A 21,842-nucleotide genomic window follows, 5' to 3' on the forward strand; every position below is an offset into this window, starting at 1 on the left:
CCTCCTGACTTGAAGGTATTCTTCCCTTGTACTCTCCTTTTTTATATACACAGACCTCATACTGTGAGGCATGTCTGTTCTTTTCACTATTCTCTTTTCCATATTGTGAGTGAATATTAGCTGTATCAGTAACATTCCAAGGAAGTGCTCGGTAAAATAGAGAGTTTCTCAAATATCTACTTTTTCTCCTGGTCTGTATTTTGTGTATATCATCAAAAGGACTAAATCTATTTATTACACTTTAATTAGAGATAGCTCACATTTATATTTCACATTACAGTTTATGAAACACTTTCATACATCGTATTGCTTAATTTTACAGCTATTTGATGAAGTTGGAGAAACCCTTCATTAGACTTGATTGGGACCAATGGGTGGTTGATCAGTTGAAAAGACGATATCTTAAATATTTTATAATTTTAACCTAAAACATGTAGATGTACATTTATTTCCCTATCTTTTGATGTAGATTAAGGCCCATTCTTTGTCAGCTAATTGGAGTTAAAAATTATTTTTCTTACATAAAACCACTACTAATGTCATAGCTTTATCTGTACCTGTAAAGCTCTTCCAGTTACTTTCTTTTTCTTTTCTTTTCATTTTATTCTCTAAGGAGGTCAATAGTTTAAAGATTCTTTCAAAGCAGTTTGTACATTATCAGGCAGTTTTTCCTATTACAGTTGTCTCACATCTAGTTTTTTAATAAGTGTTTTTAGAGACATACCTTGGAGTCTTTCCCAAACATTCAACTTTATTTTTGTGTGTGTGTGTCTGAAAATATCTTTATTTGACCTTTACTTATAGCAGGAAGTGAGATTTATATTGAGAGTTTTGAGGGGAATAACAAGAGAACAAATGATGATAAGGACCATTACCAGCAGCCGTGCTAGCATCCCAGGCTTATAACTGCTGGGGAAAGCTGCTTCCTTCTTTAATGATCATTTAACTGAGTATAGATATGAAGTTGATAGTTACTTTCTCTTATTTAGAAAATAGTAGAGAAGGACCCAAGGCAAGGGAGCCCTCTAAGTGACTGAACGGGCGGAGTTATGGAGAAGGACTGGCCAAAGAGACCTTCTGATCACCAGCTACAAGTTCAGCAAAAGACTCTGATAGGGCCATAACTCCTGTGGTAGAGGCAGTCCGTGTCACTGCACACTTGGCGCCGACAGGGTCCCTGAAAGCCAAGCAGCTGCACCATCTTCGTGCTCAACCCTCATTGGGGCAGAGCTGCCACAGGCAAAAGAAACAGTCTTATGTTTGTGCGCACAGGGTCGCTTCAGTCGTTTCTGACTCTTTGCGATACTGTAGACTGTGGCCTGCCAGGCTTCTCTGTCAGAGAGGGTGTTCTCCAGGGAAGAATACTGAAGCGTATTGGCCAAGGCTGGTTGCCAGACCCTTCTAGAGCACTGTATTTCCTACTACCCTAGCCGCCAACCCCCCTGAGTACCTGGTGCTGCCAGAACCCCTGTGACCTAAGCAGCTGCACCACCTCCACACCTGGCCCTCACAGGGGCAAACCCAAGCCCTCCAGGGCAGCCTCAGGAGCTAAAAGTGGAAGACCCACTGTGTAGAGGTGGAAATAAAAGCACAATTGAAACCCAGGGGCAGTGTAACTAAGGAAGGAGATCCAAAACCTTCCCACCAGTTGTACAAGCTGCAGATTAAATCCATACAATCAACTAAGCAGACTCTGTGTCTATGGAATATATAAAAGGCCATTGAGAGTGCCCACAAAAGTCGACACACTAATTCTGATAGCTATGGACATTGGAGGCAAGAACACATAGGAGTAGGACCAGATTAGAATCTGAGCAGCCCCTACAGCAGGTCAAAAGATCAGCACAATGTTGGATAGCATCCTAGGAAGGGGACTCTGACAGCTCTTGAGTTTTTCTGACTCAGGAAAAACATTTATTGCTATTATTTTTTGACTTGTTCTGTAGATTCTTTTGGATTGTTTTTTCTTTTCCCCCCTCAGTTGTAGTTGTTGATTTTATTGGCACTAAGAAACCCAATTAAGCTTTTGAGCTTTTTATTCCCCTCAGTCACATTTTTTGTTGTTGTCATAAACCTCTGCTTCTACATTGGGCTTTTGCAGTTCTGTGGAGTTTTCCTCTTTTATTTTCACTTTTCCCTTTCTTTAATTTTAATTTTTTAAACCTATTATTATTTTCTCTACATTTATTTCTTTGTTTGCTTTTCCTACTGTTCTTTTCCCCTTGCAGTTAATCTTTAACATATATAAACATTTGTATGTTACATTTAACATATCTACATTTAACATTATCTACGTCTGTTTAACTCTGCATATCTATTCTTTCTTTCTTTTCTTTCTCTCCTTTCCTCTCAACATATTTGTTACTTTTATTTTCATTGCTTTATTTCCCAATTGGTACTTTGCTTTAGTTTTATTTCCCAGTTGTGCTTTAATTAGTGTTGTTCTGGTAGATATAATTTTTGGTTTCCTTTGTTTACCGGGTCAATCTGTTGTACTTTATTTTTGTTGAACTGTTCTGATTTTGCTTATGGGTGTATATGTATATGTGTATATTCAGTCACATTTTCTATTCTTGTTATAAACCTTTGCCTCTACAGTGGGCTTTTGCAGTTTTGTGGAGTTTTCCTTTTTGTTCACTTTTTTCTTTCTTCTTCTGTTTTTTTCTCTTTTCTCTTTTTTATATTTTTAATTTTTTAAAACCTATTTTTTTCTACATTTATTCCTTTGCTTGACTTTTCTTCTGTTCTTTCCCCCTTGCAGTTAATCTTTAATTTATATAAATGTTCTTCATCTACCTCTGTTTAACTTTGCATATCTATTCTTTCTTTCTTTCCTTTCCTCTCAATATATTGTTAGTTTTGTTTTCATTGCTTTATTCCCCACTTGGCACCTTGCTTTAGTTTTGTTTTCCAGTTTGTGCTTAAGTTAGCTTTGTTCTTAACTGGTAAATATAATATTTTATTTCCTTTGTTCACCAGATCAATCTACTGTACTTTATTTTTGTTGGACTGTTTTCACTTTGCTTATGGGTGTATATGTATATTCCATTATTTTAATTATTATTTGCCTGATTTTCTAACTGCCATTTGTCTGGGGTTCATCTTTGGTTTCTTGTTTTTGGATATTTGTTTTAATCTCACTTAATGCCATAACAAACCATTTGTGGAATCTTCATTCCTGACCAGAGATTAAGCCCTGAGCATTTGGAGTGGGAGCACTGACTCCAAGACCCTAGACTACCAGAGAACTAAACCTCAGTTGAGTTGAGTTGAGTTCAGTTCAATCGCTCAGTCGTGTCTGACTCTTTGCGACCCCATGAATCGCAGCACGCCAGGCCTCCTTTTCTATCACCAACTCCCGGAGTTCACCGAAACTCATGTCCATCGAGTCAGTGATGCCATCCAGCCATCTCATTCTCTGTCGTCCCCTTCTCCTTCTGCCCCCAATCCCTCCCAGCATCAGACTATTTTCCAGTGAGTCAACTCTTCGCATGAGGTAGCCAAAGTATTGGAGTTTCAGCTTTAGCATCAGTCCTTCCAGTGAACACCCAGGACTGATCTCTTTTAGAATGGACTGGTTGGGTCTCCTTGCAGTCCAAGGGACTCTCAAGAGTCTTCTCCAACACCACACTTCAAAAGCATCATTCTTCGGCGATCAGCTTTCTTCACAGTCCAACTCTCACATCCATACATGACCAATGGAAAAATCATAGCCTTGACTAGACGGACCTTGGTTGGCAAAGTAATGTCTCTGCTTTTTAATATGCTATCTAGGTTGGTCATAACTTTCCTTCCAAGGAATAAGCGTCTTTTAATTTCATGACTGCAATCAGCATCTGCAGTGATTTTGGAGCCCCCAAAAATAAAGTCTGACACTGTTTCCACATCTATTTGCCATGAAGTGATGGGACCAGATGCCATGATCTTAGTTTTCTGAATGTTGAGCTTCAAGCCAACTTTTTCACTCTCCTCTTTCACTTTCATCAAGAGGCTTTTGAGTTCCTCTTCACTTTCTGCCATAAGGGTGGTGTCATCTGCATATCTGAGGTTATTGATATTTCTCCTGGCAGTCTTGATTCCAGCTTGTGCTTCTTCCAGCCCAGTGTTTCTCATGATGTACTCTGCATATAAGTTAAATAAGCAGGGTGACAACATACAACCTTGACGTACTCCTTTTCCTATTTGGAACCAGTCTGTTAACCCTAGGGAGAATCATATAGTGAGAACTCACACAAAGGAAACTACTTGAATACAAGGCCCAGCATCACCCAACCACCAGTTGCACCCTGTGCAGGATGCCTCATCGAAACAATAAACAAAGCAAAAATACAAACCCAATCATCAGCCAACAGGATTACCACCTCACTCAGCCTTGCCCATCAGAGGCAAAACAAACAAACAAACAAACGAACAGAGCTCAGCAGAAATCTCACCCTATACAAAGCTCACACAAACCACTGGACCAACCTCAGGAGGGCAGAAACTAAAAGGAAGAAAGAATTCAACCTTCTTCAAGGAAAGAATTCAACTTTCCTTGAAGCCTGGGAGAAGGAGACCTCAAACACAATAACTTAAAAAAAAAATGAAAAGGCAGAGAAATACTGCGCAAATGAAGGAACAAACTAGAAATACAGAAGTCCAAATAAATGAAGAGGAAATAGGAAAATTACCTGAAAAATAATTTAGAATAATGATAGTAAAGATAATCAAAAACCTTGAAAACAAAATGGAGAAAATGCAAGAATCAATTAACAAAGACCTGGAAGAATTAAAGAATAAACATACAGGGACAAACAACTCAATTACTGAAATTAAAAATACTTAGAATCAAGAGCAGAATATCTGAAGCAGAAGAACGAATCAGTGAGCTGGAAGATAAAATGGTGGAAATAACTTCTGAAGAGCAGAATAAAGTAAAAAGAATGAAAAGAACCTAGGACAGTCTCAGATTTCTGAGACCATATCAAATGCACCAACATTCTAATTATAGGGGTTCCAGAAGAAAAAGAGAAAAATAAAGGGTATGAGAAAATTTTGGAAGAGATTATAGTTGAAAATTTCCTCAAAATGGAAAAGGAAATAGTCAGTCAAGTCCAAGAGGCAAAAAATAAAAAAATGTCTAGAAACAAATGACAATGAAAACACAACTCAAAACCTATGGGGTGAAGCAAAAACAGTCCTAAAAGGGAAGTTTATAGCAATACAATTCTACCTTAAGAAACAAGAAAAACATCAAATAGATAGCCTAACGTTACACCTAAAACAGGATAAACCCAAGGAGAAACACACCAAGATGTATACTAATTGAATTAACAAAGACTAAACACAAAGAAAGAATATTAAAAGCAGCAAAGGAGAAGCAAAAAGTAATATACAAGGGAACCCCATATGCTTAACAGCTGATCTTTCAGCAGAAACTCTGCAGGCCAGAATGGAATGACAGGATATATTTAAAGTACTGAAAGGGAAGAATATACAACCAAGATTACTGTATCAGGCAAAGATCTCATTCAAAATTGATGGAGAAATAAAAGCTTTTCAGACAAGCAAAAGTTAAGAGAATTCAGTGCCACCAAACCAGCTTTATAGCAAATGGTAAAGGGACTTATATAGTCAAGAAATACAAGAGAAGAAAAAAAGATCTACAAAATCAACCCCAAACAATTAGAAAATGGCAATAGGAACATATATATCAATAATTACTTTAAATGTAAGTCATTAAATGCTCCAATCAAAAGACACAGACTAGCTGAATTGATACAAAAACGAGACCCACATATATGCTGTCTACACGAAACCCATTTCAGACCTAAAGACACATGTAGACTGAAAGTGAGAGGATGGAAAAATATATTCCATGCAAATGGGAAGCAAAAGAAAGTTGGAGTAGCAATCCTCATATCAGACAAAATAGATCTTAAAATAAAGAACATTACGAGAGATAAGGAAGGACTTTACATAATGATCAGGGGATCAATCCAAGAAGACGTAACAATTGTAAATATCTATGCACCCAATATAGGAGCACCTCAATACATAAGACAAACACTAACAGACATAAAAGGAGAAATTGACAGTAACACAATAATAGTAGGAGTCTTTAACACCCCACTCACACCAATGGACAGACCATCAAAACAAAATTAACAAGGAAACACAAGCTTTAAATGATACAATTAGATGAGATGGATCTCATTGATATCTTTAGGACATTCCATCCAAATGCAGAAGAATACACCTTTCTCTCAACTGCACATGGAACATTCTCCAGGATAGATTACATCTTGGATCACAAATCAAACCTCAGTAAATTTAAGAAAATTGAAATCTTATCAAGCATCTCCTCCAACCACAATGCTATGGGACTGGATATCAATTACAATAAAAAAAAATTGTAGGAAACACAAGCACATGAAGATTAAACAACACGTTTCTAAATAACCAACATACTACTGAAGAAATCAAAAGGGAAATAAAAAAATGTCTAGAAACAAATGACAATGAAAACACAACTCAAAACCTATGGGGTGAAGCAAAAACAGTCCTAAAAGGGAAGTTTATAGCAATACAATCCTACTTTAAGAAACAAGAAAAACATCAAATAGATAACTGGAAAAAGAAGAACAAAAAATACCCCAAAATTAGTAGAAGGAGAGAAATCATAAAGATCCGAGCAAACATAAATGAAAAAGAAATGAAAGAAACAATAGTAAAGATTATTAAAACTAAAAGCTGATTCTTTGAGAAGATAAACAAATTTGACAAGCCCTTAGCCAGACTCATCAAGAAAAAGAGAGAGAAGAATCAAATCAACAAAATTAGAAATGAAAAAGGAGAGGTTACAACAGTCAATGCAGAAATACAAAGGATTATAAGAGACTATTATGGACAACTATATGGCAATAAAATAGATAACCTGGAAGAAATGGACAGATTCTTAGAAAAGTTCAATCTTCCAGGGCTGAACCAGGAAGAAATAGAAATTATGAACAACCCAGTTACAAGTACTGAAATTGAAGCTGTGATCAGAAATCTCCCAAAAAACAAAAGCCCAGGACTAGATGACTTCACAGGAGAATTCTGTCAAACATTTAGGGAAGAGCTAACGCCTATCCTTCTAAAACTCTTTCAAAAAATTGCAGGGGAAGGGACCCTTCCAAATTCATTCCACAAGGCCACAATCACCCAGATACCAAAACTACACAGACACCACACAAAAAGAAAACTACAGGCCAATATCACTGATGAACATAGATGCAAAAATCCTCAACAAAATTTTAGCAAACAGAATTCAGCAACACATAAAAAAACTCATACACCATGATCAAGTTGGGTTTATTCCAGGGATGCAATATACAGAAATCAATTTGATATACCATATTAACAAATTAAAAGATAAAAACCATATCATCATCTAAATAGATGCAGAAAAAGCCTTTGACAAAATTCATCAACCATTTATGATTAAAACACTTCAAAAAAGTTTGAGGAGTACATAGAAGGAAACTAACTCAACATAGTAAAGGCCATATATGATAAACCTACAGCAAACATTATTCTCAGTGGTGAAAAACTGAAAGCATTTCCCCTAAGATCAGGAGCAAGACATGGGTGTCCACTTTCGCCACTATCATTCAACATAGTTCTGGAAGTCCTAGCTACAGAAATCAGAGAAGAAAAAGAAATAAAAGGAATCCAGATAAGAAAAGAAGAAGTAAAGCTCTCACTGTTTGCAGATGACATGATAATGTACATAGAAAACCCTAAAGATAGTATCAGAAAATTACTAGAGCTAATCAGTGGATTTAGCAAAGCTGCAGGATACAAAATCAATACACAGAAATCACTTGCATTTCTGTACACTAACAATGAAAAATCAGAAAGAGAAATTAAATCAATCCAATTCACCCCTGCAACAGAAAGAATTAACTATCTAGGAATTAATTTACCTAAGGAGACAAAGCAGTATGAAAAGGCAAAATGATAGATACTGAATGAGGAATTCCCCAGGTCAGTAGGTGCCCAGTGTGCTACTGGAGATCAGTGGAGAAATAGCTCCAGAAAGAATGAAGGGATGGAGCCAAAGCAAAAACAATACCCAGTTGTGGATGTGACTGGTGATAGAAGTGAGGTCTGATGCCATAAAGAGCAATATTGTATAGGAACCTGGAATGTTAGGTCCATGAATCAAGGCAAATTGGAAGTGGTCAAACAGGAGATGGCAAGAGTGAACATAGACATTCTAGGAATCAGTGAATTAAAATGGACTAAAATGGGTGAATTTAACCCAATGACCATTATATCTACTACTGTGGGCAGGAATCCCTTAGAAGAAATGCAGCAGCCATCGTGGTCAACAAAAGAGTCTGAAATGCAGTACTTGGATGCAATCTCAAAAACAATAGAATGATCTCTGTTGGTTTCCAAGGCAAACCATTCAATATTACAGTAATTCAAGCCTATGCCCCAACCAGTAACACTGAAGAAGCCGAAGTTGAACGGTTCTATGAAGACCTACAAGACCTCTTAGAACTAACACCCAAAAAAGATGTCCTTTTCATTATAGGGGACTGGAATGCAAAAGTAGGAAGTCAAGAAACCCCTGGAGTAACAGGCAAATTTGGCTTTGGAGCACAGAATGAAGCAGGGCAAAGGCTAATAGAGTTTTGTCAAGAGAACGCACTGGTCATAGCAAACACCATCTTTCAACAACACGAGAAAAGACTCTACACAGGGACATCACCAGATGGTCAACACCGAAATCAGATTGATTATGTTCTTTGCAGCCAAAGATGGAGAAGCTGTATACAGTTAGCAAAAATAAGACCAGGAGCTGACTGTGGCTCAGATCATGAACTGCTTATTGCCAAATTCAGACTTAAATTGAAGAAAGTAGGGAAAACCACTAGACCATTCAGATATGACCTAAATCAAATCCCTTATGATTATACAGTGGAAGTGAGAAATAGATTTAAGGGACTAGATCTGATAGGCGGAGTGCCTGATGAACTATGGATGGAGGTTCGTGACATTGTACAGGAGACAGGGATGTAGACCATCCCCATGAAAAAAGAATTGCAAAAAAGCAAAATGGCTGTCTGGGGAGGCCTTATAAATAGCTGTGAAAAGAAGAGAAGCAAAAAGCAAAGGGGAAAAGGAAAGATATAAGCATCTGAATGCAGAGTTCCAAAGAATAGCAAGGAGAGATAAGAAAGCCTTCCTTAGCGATCAATGCAAAGAAATAGAGGAAAACAACAGAATAGGAAAGACAAGAGATCTCTTCAAGAAAATTAGAGATACCAAGGGAACATTTCATGCAAAGATGGGCTCGATGCACAACAGAAATGGTATGGACCTAACAGAAGCAGAAGATATTAAGAAGAGGTGGCAAGAATACACAGAAGAACTGTACAAAAAAGATCTTCATGACCAAGATATTCACGATGGTGTGATCACTCACCTAGAGCCAGACATCTTGGAATGTGAAGTCAAGTGGGCCTTAGAAAGCATCACTATGAACAAAGCTAGTGGAGGTGATGGAATTCCAATTGAGCTATTTCAAATCCTAAAAGATGATGCTGTGAAAGTGCTGCACTCAATATGCCAGCAAATTTGGAAAACTCAGCAGTGGCCACAGGACTGGAAAAGGTCAGTTTTCATTCTAATCCCAAAGAAGGGCAATGCCAAAGAATGCTCAAACTACCGCACAACTGCACTCATCTCACACGCTAGTAAATTCATGCTCAAAATTCTCCAAGCCAGGCTTCAGCAGTACATGAACCATGAACTTCCAGATGTTCAAGCTGGTTTTAGAAAGGCAGAGGAACCAGAGATCAAATTGCCAACATCCGCTGGGTCATGGAGAAAGCAAGAGAGTTCCAGAAAACCATCTATTTCTGCTTCATTGACTATGCCAAAGCCTTTGACTGTGTGGATCACAACCAACTGTGGAAAATTCTTCAAGAGATGGGAATACCAGACCACCTGACCTGCCTCTTGAGAAACCTGTATGCAGGTCAGGAAGAAACAGTCAGAACTGGACATGGAACAACAGACTTGTTCCAAATAGGAAAAGGAGTATGTCAAGGTTGTATATTGTCACCCTGCTTATTTAACTTATATGCAGAGTACATCATGAGGAACGCTGGGCTGGAAGAAGCACAAGCTGGAATCAAGACTGCCGGGAGAAATATCAATAACCTCAGAAATGCAGATGACACCACCCTTATGGCAGAAAGTGAAGAGGAACTCAAAAGCCTCTTGATGAAAGTGAAAGAGGAGAGTGAAAAGGTTGGCTTGAAGCTCAACATTCAGAAAACTAAGATCATGGCATCTGGTCCCATCACTTCATGGGAAATAGATTAGGAAACAGTGGAAACAGTGTCAGACTTTATTTTTGGGGGCTCCAAAATCACTGTGGATGCTGATTGCAGCCATGAAATTAAAAGATGCTTACTCCTTGGAAGGAAAGTTATGACCAACCTAGATAGCATAGAGATCCAACCAGTCCATTCTAAAGGAGATCAGTCCTGGGTGTTCATTGGAAGGACTGATGCTAAAGCTGAAACTCCAATCCTTTGGCCACCTCATGCGAAGAGTTGACTCACTGGAAAAGACTCTGATGCTGGGAGGGATTGGGGACAGGAGCAGAAGGGGATGACAGAGAATGAGATGGCTGGATGGCATCACCGACTTGACGGACAAGAGATTGAGTGAACTCCGGGAGTTGGTGATGGACAGGAAGGCCTGGCGTGCTGTGATTCATGGGGTCGCAAAGAGTTGGACACGACTGAGCAACTGAACTGAACTGAAGGAGACAAAAGAACTGTACACAGAAAATTATAAGACACTAATGAAAAAAATCAAAGATGACATAGACAGATGGATAGATATTCTGTTCCTGGGTAGGAAGAATCAATATTGTGAAAATGACTGTTCTACCAAATGCAATCTACAGATTTAATGTGATCCCCATCAAAGTACCAATGGCATTTTTCACAGAACTAGAACAAAAAGTTTCACAGTTCATATGGAAATACAGAATACCCTGAACAGCCAAAGCAGTCTTGAGAAAGAAGATTGGAGCTGGAAGAATCAACCTTCCTGACTTCAGATTATACTGCAAAGCTACAGTCATCAAGACAGTATGGTACTGACACAAAAACAGAAATACAGACCAATGGAACAAGATAGAAAACCCAGAGATAAACCCATGCACCTATGGGAACCTTATTTTTGACAAAGGAGGCAAGAATATACAATGGGGCAAAGACAGTCTGTTTAACAAATAGTGCTGGGAAAACTGGACAGCTACATGTAAAAGAATGAAATTAGAACATTTCTTAACACCATACAAAAAGATAAACTCAAAATGGATGAAAGTCCTAAATGTAAGACCAGAAACTATAAAACTCTTAGAGGAAAACATAAGCAGAACACTCAATGGTATAAATCAAAGCAAGATCCTCTGTGACCCACCTTCTAGAATAACAGAAATAAAAACAAAGTAAGCAAGTGGGACCTGATTAAACTTAAAAGCTTTTGCACAGCAAAGGAAAGCACATAAGCAAGGTGAAAAGACAACCCTCAGAATGGGAGAAAATAATAACAAATGAAATACCTGACAAAGGATTAATTTCCAAAATATATAAGCAGCTCATACAACTCAGTGCTTGAAAAACAAACAACCCAATCAAAAAGTGTGAGAAAAACCTAAACAGACATTTCTCCAGAGAAGACATACAGATGGTTAACAAACACATAAAAAGATGCTCAACATAGCTCATTATTAGAGAAATGCAAGTCAAAACTCAATGAGATATCACCTGACACCAGTCAGAATGGCCCTCATCAAGAAATCTACAAACAGTATATGCTGAAGAGGGTGTGGAGAACAGGGAACGCTCTTGCGTTGTTAGTGGGAATGTAAATTGATACAGCCACTATGGAAGACGGTATGGAGATTCCTTAAAAAAACTAGGAATAAAACCACCATATGACCCAGCAATCATACTCCTAGGCATATACCCTGAGTAAACCAAAATTGAAAGAGACAGATGTATCCCATTGTTCAGTGGAGCACAGTTTACAATCACTAGAACATGGCAGCAACCTAGATGTCCATCGAGAGATGAATGGATAAAGAAGTTGTTGTACATATACACAGTGAAATATTACTCAGCCATAAAAAGGAATGCATTTGTATCAGTTCTAATGAGGTGGATGAACCTGGAACCTATTATACAGAGTGAAATGAGTCAGAAAGAGAAAGATAAATACCGTATTCTAATGTATATATACGGAATCTAGAGAAATAGTACTGAAGAACTTATTTACAGGGCAAGAATGGAGAAACAGACATAGAGAATAGACTTATGGACATGGAGGTGGGGGAGAGGGTGAGATGTATGGAGAAAGTAACAAGGAAACTTACACTGCCGTATGTAAAATAGCCAACGGGAATTTGATGTATGGCTTAGGAAACGGAAACAGGGGCTTTGTGTCAGCCTATAGGGGTGGGATGGGGAGGGAGGTTAAAAGAAAAAAAAAGAAAATAGTATTTAGTCATCTGTGACATCTGTTGTAACCAGTCAAAAGTCTGCTGTCTGATTGCTGCTCCTTTTCAGATACACATTTTAAGATTTTTATATCATCTTGCATATTCTGTAGTTTCGTTGCAATGTATTAGCTGTGGATTTGTGTTATGTATCTTCTTCAGGATTTAGGGTTCTATTGCAAACTGGTCTAATGATTTTTCGTAATGGAAAATTCTCTACCAATATGTCTTTGACTATTATCTCTCCTTCATTCTATCTGTGATTTATTTCTGCAATCCTTATTAGCTGTATTTTGGAGCTTCTTGCTTTGTGTTCCTTGTCTCAATTTCTCTTTCATCTTTATACCAACTCTTTGTCTCTTTGAGTTGTATTTTGAGCATTTTATTTTTTCAGCTTTTTTTTTTTTAATTGGAGTATAATTGCTTTACAGTGTTGTGTTAGTTCCTGCTGACAACAAAGTGAATCAGCTATACATATACTCACATCTTCTCCCTCAGGAACCTTCCTCCCACTTCCTATCCCAGAACTCTAGGTCATCACAAAGCACTGAGCTGAGCTCCCTGTGCTATACAGCAGGTTCCTACTAGCTAAGCACTCAACTTTTACTGACCCACCAGTATTCTTTTTGTATCCATATCTCACTTGTCTGGGGTAATATTTTATTAATATTTAAAGATTTAAATATTATTTAAACATCTAGTTGTTTAAAGATTTAAATAATATTTAAATATTATTAATATTGTTAATATTTAAGACAACTAGCATGAGTATGTTTGGAAATAAGAACAACTTATTGGCAGGATCAGAAATGCGAGAGGCTCCATGGCTAATCAAACCTCATAGCATCAGTTCTAAGGTTCAGAAACAAAGAGTTTTGTTTCTGCAGCAGGATGTTATAGAGGTTGATTGAGAGAATCGTAGATATAACAGGGATTATACTGTCTTTGGGAAGACAGCATAGCCATGCTGACAACGATTAAATGGTGTGACTGTGCTGAAATTCAAACCCAGGTCTGCTGCCTCCAAGCTCAGTTGTTGAGTTTGGTTTTCTCCTGTATCCATAGCTCTTCATGCCATGATTTTGCTGTTATATATCTTACTCTAGCAAAAACAAATACTGGATTCAAGAAGACATATTTGAATCCCAGCCAAGGGCGTTTATTAAAACGATGTATGAAGAGGACTTCATTTATAGTGCTGTTGTACCCACCCAGCTTTGTGTTATGTAGAAGTGAGTGTATTCCTAGGCAATCTAAAATAAATATCACACTTTAAAAGATTCATACATGTCTTGTACTTCTTTGGTAGTGGGAGGGCACGGTTTAGATTTAAATACCAACGGAATTGTCTTCTTACTTTTTAAAGATTATTCAGTGGATTTCTGAGAACATCTCTGCCTGCCATTCATTTGACCTCATTCAGGAATTTATAATTGGTAGGTGTTTCTGATGGTGCATGTTAAATTGACTCTGTGATCCTTTTGCTTAAGGGAAAGCAGTAAATTGATAAGGCCTCAATATGTCAAAATGTTGGGTAGGAGCATTTTATTTTTAAACTCTATTGTAGTCAGCAGCTAATTAAACTTCATTCTCTTGTGGTTTTGCAAGAGGCTGTGACTCTTCAGAGACTGATAAAATATAAGACATGATCTTAATTCTATAACCTTGTTAGTGATTTTTTTTTCCAGTAAAAAGTAATGCTCAGCATTGTGTTGGCTGGTTCTGTGTGAAGTAATATAATGTCATTTGGACAGATGTAAATGTCAAATAATTTTTGAAATTGTTCTCAGTGTAAAAAGTAGAACCTGAACATTTTAATCAGCAGACAGAAGCATGATGATTAGCCTTTTAAGAATGAAGAATAAGGCAATGAAAACTTTTTTTGGTTTGCTTGTTTTGGTGAATTACAAAGTCTACTACCTGTTCTTCATATTAAAACATGTCTCCCCCTCCCCAAACTTACTCAGCTTCTTCATATTGGAGCATTTATCCAGAGACAAGTAACATGGATAAACTTTTGCCGTATTCCTCACTGCTCACTTGGGATACAGTAAGTTAACACTTTATATATTCCTTGTGTAATTAAAATTGATTCACAGTTGTGGGTCAGTTGTAGGACATCCTTGTCTCAGTAACCAAGGCCATGATTTCATTTCTATTTTGACTCATAAGAATCTGAAAGTGAAAGTCACTCAGTCGTGTCCGACTCTTTGAGTCCCCGTGGACTATACAGTTCATGGAATTCTTCAGGCCAGCATACTGGAGTGGGTAGCCATTCCCTTCTCCAGCAGATCTTCCCAACCCAGGGATCGAACCACATTGCAGGTGGATTCTTTACCAGCTGAGCCACAAGGGAAGCCCAGGAATACTGGAGTGGGTAGCCTACCCCTTCTCCAGCGGATCTTCCCAACCCAAGAATCAAACTGGGGTCTCCTGCATTACAGGCAGATTCTTTACTAACTGAGCTATCAGGGAAGCCCCCATAAGGATCTGAATTGGGGATTTCTGGCAGAAGAAAGACAGTGAATCATTACTGTTGGCCAAATGTATTTAACATAAAACTCTAGAATTGAAGGAGAAGATATAGTGTATGTGTTACCCTTCCTACTACCATGCAGAATGAAGCTTCTATCATCTTCAAATTGTTTTAGTTTTTAAAGATTTTTTAGCAGCGGGAGTAGATGAAAATAAATCTTATTTTATAAATGAGCAGCAGCTGGACCACTGCTATTATTCAGAGCCATTCTATTTACTTAGTAGATTAGCACCTTCATAAGCTTTTCCCCAGTCTTAGGAAGAAAAGCTGTGATAACTCTAGAGTGTCAAGATCAGTTAAAGTCAGTAATCTTAAGCAAATTCACCCCATTCATTGTTTTCTTCCTGTTGGTCCAGACTCCCTTCCTTTTAGTTGGGAAGAAGTGTTTCAGGAGAAAACATTGTTCATTTTCTCTTGAATGTGGTTCAATAAACTGAACTTTGTTGGATCAGAAGTGAAAACCATGTACAGGCTGCCCCTGAAAAAGGTTCTGCCTCTCTTCCTTTCATGTTTAGATGTTAGAACTACTGTGTGCTTACTCTTGAGGCAGAGGTTTGTATCAACAAAGCATTTAGAAAAATAAATTTATTTCAGGAGACACTGGAAAATAAGTACTAGGATAAACTGTAACACTTCCCATTTTGTTTTGAAACTATCTAAATTTAATCCTTTAAAAAGGCCTTTCAGATGTGTTTGATTTTTAATTTTTTTGGTGGTGGCCCTGTCATGCAGCATGTAGGATCCTAGTTCCCCCTACCAGGGATCGAAGCTGTGCCCCGTGCAGTGGAAGCATGGAGTCTTAACCACTAGGGAAGACTTAATCACTAGTCTTCCAGACAGTGAAGTCCCGTGTTTGATTAATTTCTAAATTTTTGACATGCACAATGGAAGTGTTTTCCCAAAGGCCCTTTCTTCTTGTCTCTCACTGTTAGAGTTGTTAAACTTTCATGCCTCATCGTGAAGTTAGAAGGTCTGAGCTTGTTTCTTCTCCAGGTCCTCACTGTTTGAAGAACAAGGGTTCTTCAAACGTGCAGACTCTGTGGTAAGGTGGCAGGAAGTTTGCAGGTTAACCCCCACCTCCACCCTGGCCAGAAGCAGGAAATGTACATTTCAGCTTCCTCCCCTCACCACCAATGCTGGCTGTCACTGTCCTGTTTTCAGTGTCTGGGAGACTAAACAGGACCTCTATTTCCCAGGGTTGAGAAAATGTTAGTTGGGATGTTGTGTGACTGTCACCCTGACAGACAGTTCTTCACATTGTGTTTCTCTATTTTGTGGGGCAGAGGAACTTTGTGGACATATAGAGTGATATCAGGAAGTCCTACAAGAAATACAATATGAAAAATATGAAAAAACCCAGTTAAACCACTGCACAGAGTTTATTTTAGGTGTACCACGTTGCTTTAAAGATCTTGCAGTTAGAGTATGTTACCTGAAAGGTCTCTTCTAGTTCTGAAATGCTATGATCCTATGATTTGATTTTAGCATTGAGCTGAAACTCCAATACTTTGGCCACCTCATGTGACGAGTTGACTCACTGGAAAAGACTGATGCTAGGAGGGATTGGGGGTGGGAGGAGACGGGGACGACAGAGAATGAGATGTCTGGATGGCATCACCGACTCTATGGACATGAGTTTGAGTGAACTCCGGGAGTTGGTGTTGGACAGGGAGGCCTGGCATGCTGTGATTCATGGGGTCGCAAAGAGTCAGAAACGACTGAGCGACTGGACTGAACTGAACTGAACTGAATCTGCATATATTCTTAATGCTATACCTTTAATAAATACTTGCCACAATAGAAAATTTTAATTCATACTTCTATTACTACATACTTCTATTACTATATGGAAATAGATTATTTCTGTAAATAGCTGAATTGGATTTTTTAAGATACTAGAAAATATTGTGCTCTTACACATAGATAATCCTGAATTATGCTTTGCAGACAATGAGGCCTGTTGTGCCTATTTTAAGATGCTATTTATAACCTAAGACTGTAGTGAAATTTCTGTTCCTGAGTAGTGATAAGTAAAGCACATATAGATTCTTAAAACAGGCTTTGTCCTATCAAGTGAAGATCTCAATTGCTTGAATGTTCTGGAAATTTATTTCTCCATCCCTGTGATGCTATTTTTCTCAGGAATAGTGTATGTCAATGAAACCCAGGACATATGAGTTCTAAACAAATACCAGATTCTATTTCTATTTTCCTGTATATCATCTACTTTCTTTTTAGGAAATGAAAGAGGAATTGAGTAGTTGAGAGATTAATATATACATAACAACAAGAAACCACTCTTTTCAAAATAAGTGGCAATTTTGGCAGTTTATCTTTTTGGTTAAATTTCTGTTGTAATGCTCATGAGTTAGAAGAATGTTATTATTTGGATTTCCTGATATGAATTGCCTCTTGCACATTTCCCGTGGTGATTTATGGAGATCTCTTACTTCTGAAATTATGCTGGAGAATGAAGTGCACAACAGTTTTCCACTGAAGTCAAAAAAGAATCCCATTAGTGAGATGGGGATCAACTATAATATATTTAAATGAAGGGGAAGAGGGAGAAAGGAGTGAAAAAAAAAAAGAAAGTGTCCACCTTATCATTATACTTAATGGGGCAAATGTAATTTGCCTCCTTTGTTCTTAAATGGAAATGTATAAATAATACATTATTCTGTGTTTCTTCATAGTAGTCTTTCTTATTCTTTCCGTTAGTGATACTGTCAACTATCATAATCCTAACTTTACAGAATATTTCCTTCCTGAGGTAAGAGATAGGCTATGCTCACTAGTATTTATAAACCCCAAGGTTTATTTAAAGTAGAGGTTAGCAAACTGGGAGCTGCCCTCAGCTTCTGTGTGCACACAAAACACTTCCTGAAGGCTCGGGCTGGTGGTAGTGATACGTTTAGCGGTTGTGTATGTGTTTCCCCCCTGCACAGGAAATTCCTGGAATAACCCTTGTGACAGAAGAGATTCCGTTGCCTCTTATGAAGGTAAGTGCTTACAGAGAGACAAAAGCCCGGGCCTGCGTGGCTTCCTTGCTGGCCTCCACGGTCACCTGCCCCAGATGTCATGGCAGTTCCAGAAGGGACTGAGACTCCTGGGAAGGGTTGGGGGAGGGGGGAGGCAGTCCTTCCTAAGCGGCAGTCTCTAAGGATGGCATCAGGGCAATTCTTAGGAGTACTCTTTAAAGAGGGAGGTTTTCTGAAGACAGAGAATATGAAGGATGTAGAAGTCATACTTTCCCCTGTGCTTGAAGCCAGTCCACGCTGGAGGAAGTCCTGTACATTTTCAATCGAGGACCCGAGAGCTGTGGTTTTTTTTTTTTCCACTTCATTTACTTTGTCACCCCCTCAACACACACACACCACAGAATCTTCAAACCATTAAGTAACCTGTGCTGGGATTATTTAGTTTCCTTCTGGTTCTGAGAACCCGCTTTCTGCTTCTTCAGTGACCTGTTCGGGCTGTCTCTGTGGCCTCAGCGCACCTTCTTCCTGCCCGCCGAGGACAGCGTTGGTGTCTCTCTACAGTCTGGTGGTTTCACGGGAGTTTCTAAGACAATGGGGAGGGTGGGGTAAGGTGGTTGAGTAGAAAAGAATGTGTATGTAGTTAAAAACTGGGGAGTATTTTAGCACAGTTTCCTTGAAGCTCCTTTGTTGTTTTTGGCACTGCCTCCTGTTAATTATAGCTTGCTGTGTGCTGGGAAATCTCAGCTTTTGGCAGCAGGCAGCCCAGTATGCCTCTTGGTATTTACATTTGATTCTTTTGAATCCATGAAGAACAGGCCAGGCCCAGGAAGCTGGGGGGAAGCTGTGGGCGTTTGAGGTCAGGGTGATGCCCTGGGGGTGAGAGGGGGCCAACTGGGGCAAGTTTAGTAGTTCTTGGTTTTGGACTTCAAGCATCCTTTAAGTGGAGATGGATAAGAGAGGTTTCTAGGCAGCAATGTGAGACAACTTTGAAGAGCTACAGAAGCAGGGAAATGATGCAAAAGAAAGGTTTGACTAATAGCTTAAAAGATTCTTATTAAGAACCTCCATCCTTTCATTTTATTGTTTTTGCTTTTACCACTAGTTCAACAAATCCAGAATGTGTTTAATGGACACACAATAAACCAGTGAAGGAATTTTTAGAAGAGAGCAATGTCACCCACAGTTCTTTAATTTCTAACCTAATTGTCTATTTGCCCCGTTTCCTCTTGTCTTTGTCATCGGTGTGCATGTTTTGCCCAGTATTACTGTCCATCTAGTGATATTTAACAAAGATTAGGAATTATAGTGTATCACACACATTTTCATGTTTACATGAACTTCATAGTTTTCATAATTATGATTTCTAATGACTCCATAGGTTTCCACTGTGTTGCTATATCTTAGTTTACTTAATCATTCTTCCATTTTGAGACAGTTTGTCTCTAGCCCCACTGAAAAAATTATTTTTGCTATTAAAATACTTTTATGCTATATTAAATACTTTTATGTAGGTTTTTTTGGGGGGTGGTGTGTGTGTGCGTGTTATGTGATTTATTCCTCTAAGGTTAAATGCCCAGGAATATTACTGAGTGAAAGGCCATGACAATTTTTAGAGCCTTTGATTTTTATTGCCAAACTCATATTCAAAAAATGTGATAATTTACAGTATTACAAGGGATTTATGAGTTTATCAGTTTTACTATAACCTGACCAACATTGTGTATTTTCATTTAAAAAAATTAAGTATAAAAGACTAATGGGAAGGTTCTCAAGATTTTTACCCATTGGTTTATTCTAATACAATTTGTCTTTGCTTGGGAACAAGCTAGCTTATTTTTGCAGTCTCTAACTTTGTGTGTGTGTGTGTGTATAAATTTTTTTTTATGTATTTCATTTTTTCCTTCTTTGTTATTCACTTTGCCTTTTCCTCACGTTTTTCTACTCTCCCCTAATTATCTTTAGCATTTGGCTCTGCAAAGAGTTATTTCCCATTAACTGTTCCCAAACATGCTTGGGAGTTCTTCCAAGACGCTACATGTTTTCATATACGAGTCAGAAGTATTACATAGGACAAGTTTGAACTGTAGATCTCTTCACTGTCCTTTCCATGCAAACATGATCCATCAGGGAAGCCATAGGAATGCTGAGGGATTTGCCCTTGGACTCAGGAGAAGATGGTACTGGGTTTGGTTTGGCCAGCTCCTGCCCCTCTCCCCCATCCCCATAACTTATCGAACCTTTCAGTTCACAAGACACTTGGCCCTCACGACTCTCATTTGTTTCCCCGTCTCTGCTTGCATAATACCTCTCACTATAAGCAGCTGCCTTTGACCTACTTCTACCGCAGGTCCCAGTCCAATTATATTGCACTGGATCTTGTTGTAGTAGCATATCCCCACTACTTTTCCTCCCTCCCTGGCCCGTTATGTGACCATTCTTGCAACTTCACTGATAGGAGTTGGCTCTGATCACCCTTAACCTGAATCACAAGTTACCTTTCGAAGGTGTGCTTGCTGCTGGATTTTCCTTGAGGCCTGAGGGACCCCTGTCTGCTCTGAGCACACTTGCTTCCATTTTGCTTGTAAGATGACTGCCCTGATAAAGAGTCTGGAGAAGGAAGGACAAAATGAAACTAGACGAGCACTGTCCTTCTGGTCTTCGTGCAAGTAATTTTAGTGTGAAGTGGAGTACTTTATAAATGTTTAATATATGGACATCGAATTTAATTGGTTTATACCAGTTTATCATCTGAAAGACAAAAGGTTTCCTTTATAGAATGGTTTCCAAAATTATTTTTAAAAATGAAACAAAAAATATATTAAAACAAGATCTGCGCCTTAAAATCTTAAAAGGAACGTCATCGAGAATGTACTTCCTAAGAATGATTTAATCCCTTACACAGGAAGTCATGTAAGAATTAAAAAAAATAAGTAGAAACAATAGCTTACTTGAATATCAAGAATGGAGAAATGGAGTATTTTTATTAAAGTATTTTTAAGCCAGACATCTTTAGTTTCATTTTATACAGTAAGGAAGGCTTTAATTTAACCATTTGTGTTGTGACTATTAACTATCTGACCCAGAGACTGGGAAGGAGAAGGACCTCAAACCCTTTCCCAGTTATGGCCACTCCAAGTGAGGGGGCTGCTGCAATGTCCATCAGGGGTCTGGATGCCCCTGAGCAATTGGAGAAAGAGTGGTTTTCACTTGATTATGCTTCTTCTCTTAAACACTTAAAAACTGATTAAAAATTACTGTTTTAATTGGGGAAAGAATGAACATAATTAAGCTTTCCAGTCAGTTCAGTCACTCAGTCGTGTCCAACTCTTTGCAACCCCATGAATCACAGCATGCCAGGCCTCCCTGTCCATCACCAACTCCCGGAGTTCACTCAAACTCACGTCCATTGAGTCGGTGATGCCATCAAGCCATCTCATTCTCTGTCGTCCCCTTCTCCTCCCGCCCCCAATTCCTCCCAGAATCAGAGTCTTTTCCAGTGAGTCGACTCTGCATGAGGTGGTCAAAGGATTGGAGTTTCAGCTTTAGCATCAGTCCTTCCAATGAACACCCAGGACTGATCTCTTTTAGAATGGACAGTTGGATCTCCTTGCAGTCCAAGGGACTCTCAAGAGTCTTCTCCAACACCACACTTCAAAAGCATCAATTCTTCGGCGATCAGCTTTCTTCACAGTCCAACTCTCACATCCATACATGACCACTGGAAAAACCATAGCCTTGACTAGACAGACCTTTGTTGGCAAAGTAATGTCTC

The 21,842-nt window shown here is 38.6% G+C and overlaps 1 protein-coding gene across 5 annotated transcripts in view; it reads left to right on the forward strand.

Annotated features, from left to right (window-relative positions):
* Positions 1-21,842, forward strand: part of GSAP (gamma-secretase activating protein) — a 102,277-nt gene that overhangs the window by 49,425 nt on the left and 31,010 nt on the right. For 4 of the 5 annotated variants that reach the window (XM_055420702.2, XM_055420705.2, XM_088834113.1 and 1 more), the window contains 3 exons: positions 13,923-13,992; positions 14,524-14,606; positions 18,038-18,091. In XM_055420702.2, the coding sequence (XP_055276677.2) occupies positions 13,923-13,992; positions 14,524-14,606; positions 18,038-18,091 (207 nt within the window). The remainder of the gene's footprint in view (positions 1-13,922; positions 13,993-14,523; positions 14,607-18,037; positions 18,092-21,842) is intronic. The other variant, XM_055420706.2, reaches the window with a different exon arrangement.

The sequence above is a fragment of the Moschus berezovskii genome, chromosome 3 (genome assembly GCF_049115385.1).
Source record: "Moschus berezovskii isolate FMDL1 chromosome 3, NW_MosBer_1.0, whole genome shotgun sequence".
NCBI lineage: Eukaryota > Metazoa > Chordata > Mammalia > Artiodactyla > Moschidae > Moschus > Moschus berezovskii.